At 38.6% G+C, this 6,258-nt stretch overlaps 1 protein-coding gene across 1 annotated transcript in view; it reads left to right on the top strand.

Annotated features, from left to right (window-relative positions):
• Positions 1 to 785: 785 nt before the first annotated feature.
• LOC117532975 (afadin-like) overlaps positions 786 to 6,258 on the top strand; it is a gene marked incomplete at both ends in the record, with an annotated part of 41,845 nt that continues 36,372 nt past the window's right edge. The window contains 4 exon segments of the mRNA XM_034196596.1: positions 786 to 931; positions 1,489 to 1,583; positions 2,118 to 2,383; positions 4,255 to 4,398. Of these exon segments, the coding sequence (XP_034052487.1) occupies positions 786 to 931; positions 1,489 to 1,583; positions 2,118 to 2,383; positions 4,255 to 4,398 (651 nt within the window).

Here is a 6,258-nt window from a genome sequence, read left to right as displayed (position 1 = left end):
ATGGTCATTATCACACGTTGTAGTAAGCATATGAGATACAGTGTGTTCAATAGTGAGCTTTTAAGCAATTATCACGCATAAACGAGCTGACTTAAATTTAACAGACAAACATGAGAATGGTGTACATATATTTATTTGAGTATTGGCATGACAGTGAAGTGTCAAATAAAAATGAAATAACCTTAGACAGCACAGGTAATGTCAAAGTTGATATCAAATGGATTTAATTGGCAATTCTTTAATTTTGTGAGGGATTACTCACACTAAATGGGAAATAAGATGGCTCTTAAATCTGCCACAAATGTCCCTGTTGGTCAATCCATAAAAAAATGTATTATTAACGCTGTTGCTCACAGTCTGAATACATGTCTAAGTCTACAGTCGAAACAAGGTACATTTAGTTAATAAAAACAAGTTATTATAGGAGGCTCGTGTGTGATGACCTGGTAAATGGAGTTGGTGTCTTTTAGGGAAAAGGAGTGGTCACTAATGTCTCTCATAAATACACGTTTTTTGAATTTCGATGTTGAAGAAATGAAGACAGTAGTGACCACTCGTCCTCTAGGCATCTGGTTGGCTTAGAGGGAGGGGTGGGCGGGGCATGAGTCTATCCCTGAAGTAACACCTGCTCCTTCTGGCTGCCACTCAAACAGAAACCTACTTCCTTTTTTTTTTTTTTTTAAACTCTTCATCCTCTCCTTTGTCCTGCTGCTCTAACACCCTCCTTTGTGTGTGTGTGTGTGTGTGTTCTTGTCTTCATGTGGCTGTGGTGACGTACGTTACAGAAGCAGAAGAACATCGCAGGAGCGCTGGCGTTTTGGATGGCCAACGCCTCGGAGCTGCTCAACTTCATCAAGCAGGACCGAGACCTGAGCCGCATCACGCTGGACGCCCAGGACATCCTCGCACACCTCGTCCAGATGGCTTTCAAGTACGTGTGTGTGTGTGTGTGTGTGTGTGTGTGTGAGGGTGAGGGTGATGTGTGTGAGGGAGGGAGGGAATCTGGAATATCATGGACGTTTTAGAGATATATTCCAGGAAGAAAAAAGGCAGGGAATTGAGAAAGTTCTCTGTAGAAATCAGGGCATATGAGAATATGATAAATCTATGATAAAAAAAACCAACTAATTTGCTGTATAGTTTTTTTTATTCTGAATGGAAAGAAATTAAAATATACGTGGTTAGTCCTAGGTAACGGTGAGCATGTGAAATAAGAATTGTATAGATGAAACCTATTTTGCTAAAACCCCCAAAGAAATGTGGATATTTTAATTTAGTAATGTAGGTCATCATATGTCTAATCTGGAAACAAACTTATATAGAAATAGCTATGCAAGTAATGGCCTCAATATTGCAATAAAGGCACAGCATTAATGAATAATTTCTATTGTAAAAATAGCAACATTTTGATTATAGTAACCATGGTAATGTTTGATAGATCTGGGTTCAATGTTAAAGTCTTTAACGTGCTGCTATGTGTCTGTACAGGTACCTGGTCCACTGTCTCCAGGCGGATCTGAACAACTACATGCCCGCCTTCCTGGACGACCCCGAGGAACAGAATCCACAGAGGCCCAAGATCGGTAATACACACACACACACACACACACACACACACACACACACACACACACACACACACACACACACACACACACACACACACACACACACACACACACACACACACACTTGTTTCCATCCCTTGAATTAAGTCCATCTGCAACCCTGATGTTATTAATGTTATTCCTTTGTAAACGTTTAGAAAATTCTTAAACGGTACATTTTTAGATAAGACAAGAGTCCGATTGTTATGAAAAGTACATTTTGATACTATTCTATGCTATTTCTTGGAGCATCCTAACCCTTATGATGGGAAATAGTATTTAAAAAAAGCTTCATTCAGTCAAGGCTACATGCCCACAAACCTGCATGAGTGGCTCTACACAGACACTGGAGTGAGTTTCAGACGGTTCAGAATACACCAGAGAGCGAGAAATGTGTTTTTACCTCAGCTATCTGTACCCCCATAATGTTGTGCATGTATCTGATCTCTCTCTCTCTCTCTCTCTCTCTCTCTCTCTCTCTCTCTCTCTCTCTCTCTCTCCCCCTCACAGAGGACGTACTTCACACGTTGACAGGGGCGATGTCGTTACTTCGGCGATGTCGAGTGAACGCCGCTCTGACCATACAGCTGTTCTCGCAGCTCTTCCACTTCATCAACATGTGGCTCTTCAACAAGCTGGTGACGGACACAGACTCGGGGCTGTGCTGCCACTACTGGGGGGCGATCCTCCGGCAGCAGCTCAGCCACATCGAGGCCTGGGCCGAGAAACAGGGCCTGGAGCTCGCTGCGGACTGCCACCTCAGCAGAATCGTACAGGTAGGAGGACCGAGGGGACTGGGGAGTAAAGAGAGAGATAGGGAAGGTCATATATTTCCATTTACTTACAGAGATGGTAAAAGTACACACATCCTTTACTCAAGTAGAAGTACAGATACTCGTGTTTAAAAAGACTCTGGTAAAAGTACTGACTAAACGTCTTTACTCAAGTCAAAGTAAAGAGGCTTTGAAATGTACTTCAGTAAAAAGTACCCATAACTAGCAGCTGTTTTAAAGAGTACCTGACCTCCCTTTATATTAATAGAACAATAATGTCATTGTTAGCTAATGAATGTTTCCATGCTGAACAACGGCAACATGACAACGTTTCCATTGGTCCCTCTTCTTTAGAGAAGAGCAGGATTTACTTGCACATCTCAAAACATTCTCTTGCACTATTTGATCTGTTTTATTTGTTCTATGTCCTATATATATATATTCATGTTTCTCTGTTGGAGGAGCCTATGAAGTTTTTCACTGACATAGCTACATGGTAGCTAATGTGACAATAAAGCCTTGAATCTTGAATTGATTATTTAGACATTTTTATAATTTTCACACTAAATATGATTTATCTTTTATGGATTGTAATTTATTTGCAATTTATTTGGTCAATAATAATTATACTTATTTGTTATGATAGCCATTATTACTATTATCATTATTTTAGTTGTATTTATTATTATTTTATTGTTTTACATTTTAAAAGATTTTCTTTTATTGCATCGTAAAAATAATTTATTTTGGGTTTAAGGCAAACAAAAAGCCATCTATTTTTGTTTTATTTTATACTGTATATAGTATACTGTAATAATGTAAAGTAAATATATATGATCGGATTGGCAAAAACTTCATAATTTGAATTGACCGCCATTGAAATTACAGCTTTGTGGGTGGAGCCGTCATGTTTGCCCGGAAGTGACGCATGTGTTACTCTCATCTATGTAAAGTACATATATGGACAAACACAGTTAATATAGAATGTTAAAAATTTTTTTTAAATGACTTAAAAAGCTCCTGATAACTCGTTGTTAATGGTACGGACTGTATTTATCCAGAACACTCAATAATCTTGACTGCATAATACAACAAAAAAATAAACCCTTGAGTTTAAAATGTAAGACTTCAGCACATCTGCTTCCTCTCAGGACTGTTTGTTGTGTGATCAGATTTGACTGACTCTAAGCCAACTTAAGCAAACATCCCAGCATCTGTCGTCAGATTCTGATTATTGTGTTGTGAAAATTCAAGTGATGCGTGAACACATCTGACATCAGAGCCTCGCCTTTTCAAACCAGGGAGGAAAACAAAGCATCGCACGGAAATCTGTCAGAGCTATGAAGGATAGAAATTAGACTCGATTACTTGAAATATGCAAGGCTGGCAAGTTGCTTTACAAAAAACATAAACATTCTAAAAGACATTATAAATGCTATTTAAATACGCATGAGCTCAGCCCCCTCCTTTTTGTCATTTAAAAAAATATTTGTATATATCTGAGACCTATGCTATTGCCAAAAAAATAGCATGATATGTGACCTTTAAATAGCCAAGAGAATACAAATTAAAGTTTAGGATGTAAATATTTATTAGATTGATAAAAGTCAGCGTCAAACTTATAGTAAAATAAACGATAACTTTTCAAATGCCATTTCTTATTCATAATAAGGATTTCTATTTAACGATTCAACATTATTTTTTATTGCAAAGTCAAGGACTATGTTATGGGGAAAGAAAGGATAAAAAATATAAGGCAAGCTATGCATTAATATTCTCTACTCTCTTGATCTTAAGGACACTAGACAAGACCTCAAATATACAGACAGATATGATGCTCATTTAAAGTGTTTTTCCCCCTGTGTTTCCTCCAGGCCACCACGCTGCTGACGATGGACAAATACTCCATGCAGGACGTGCAGAACATCCACAACACCTGCTTCAAGCTCAACTCCCTGCAGCTGCACGCGCTCATGAACAACTACCACTGCGCTCCAGACGAGCCTTACATCCCGCCCGTAAGACAACAACACTGAACACGCTCTAAATATTCAACTCATGCAATACAACCCAAGCTCCCAGGAAGTGCGCCGGACTCTGAGGAAAATATCCGTTGTGGCCAAACGGCGGTACTACACTTCCGTATCAGTCGCTGGGCCCGGAAACACTTTTTCCCATTGACTAACATTGGGAAAGAGACGTCTGTAAATCGTTGGATCATTTTTTTAAAACTAAATAAACTACCCAGTATGAACGTTTGTATAGCCCTTATTAAAAACATTCGTTCCTCAAGTTGTAAAATGTGCTAATAACGTTATTCTGAGAGTTATTTCCCTCGGCATTATGAACGCGCATCTAACCCACGGGACCGCGCCGCCCGGCACGTTCATGTGACGTGTTCAGTACTACATGAGTTTCACCTTTACCCATGGATGCACAATAAGAACGGATTATATGATTATATGAATACTTTCGTGACGTTTCGCTCTCTCAAGTTGGGCCATTTTGTCTTCATGCGCCAATGAGCAACTCTCATAGGAATGAACGCGGCCCCGCCTCCCACGCTGTATCCAGTTCTTATTATACATCCACGATATAATCCAACTGTATTTATATAGCACATTTAAAAACAACAGTTGACCAAAGTGCTGAAAAAATGCATTCAGACAAAACAAATGTAAAAGCACGAGACAATAAAACAATACTTGTAGCCACAGACTGAAAAACTCTCATACACGATGTAAGAACATTTTAAAACACAAACACGCTTATAATGTCTACACTTTAATTAGAATGAGTTATCTACACACCATTTTTATGTAACACAGCGCCTGCTTTACTCTCGCTGCATCACCTGCATCCAGCAGACTCATATGTGGATCATTTGTTAAAGATCTGTAAAAGAAAAATCCACTTACTTTTAAATATGTGTATCTTTTGAAAGCAGCTTTTTTTTTATGTAACTGAGGCAGGAAATGTCATACCTATGTAACATGCTTTCAAAGTTATTTCCTTTTCTCTAGTGAAAGTACTTCGAACGTAATAATCAAACACTGTAACAATAGAGCATTTCAATCTCAGTTAACAATAGCCAGAGTTCAGACATTTAAACATAATTCTTTTATACAACCCAGAGATTGAATGCTTACACAGGGGGTCCGCGGGGTCTTAAAAAGTATTACAAGTTGATAAATCAATTTAGCGAAAATGAAGGCTATTAAAAATATTAAATGGCATTTTCCAAGGTTTTACATTTTGTAGCTTGTTTTCATTAAGTATATAAATTGTCCAAAGAGGTTGTATTCTACAGTCAGCCTGAATGTAATCATTGCGTAGGTGTGTAGTGTGATTCTGTGTAGTTTATTTATGGCATCCCGTTGGGTTTGACGTCATCTGAACAGGACATCGCACGCTCACTGCTTGATAGCGCGCGGAGGTCTGTTTACGCCGGTTGTTAAGCAACATCGTTATGGGGAAATGCAAGTCTGCGTCCAAATGGTTGGAAGATAAGGAGGAAGGACAATCAATTCTGTATATAGTCAATGTGAGGTAAAGTGTGTCGCCAAGGTAACCGGTTAGAACTCAAAGTGGAGATGAGGTCTTAAAATGTACGGAAAGGGTCTTAAAAAAGGTCTTAAAAGGTTTTACATCTGACTTCAGGATTCCTGCATATACCCTGTTACTATATACACAGATGCTGTGGTTAGACATTTTCCAGACAGAACAACATTTTAAACAACACACACATTTAAAAAGGATTTTACTGACTACAGCAAAGATGTTTTATTTACAAATCTCTCATTGGCCTAAAGAGGGCGCTACACTTTAAGGTCAGAAGACCTTCTTTTGAAACTCTTTGTACAATTCTGTCATTTCAG

This window comes from Gymnodraco acuticeps, unplaced genomic scaffold (genome assembly GCF_902827175.1).
Source record: "Gymnodraco acuticeps unplaced genomic scaffold, fGymAcu1.1, whole genome shotgun sequence".
Lineage (NCBI taxonomy): Eukaryota > Metazoa > Chordata > Actinopteri > Perciformes > Bathydraconidae > Gymnodraco > Gymnodraco acuticeps.
The sequence above is the reverse complement of the archived record's forward strand: the minus strand, read 5'-3'. Positions and strand labels throughout refer to the sequence as shown.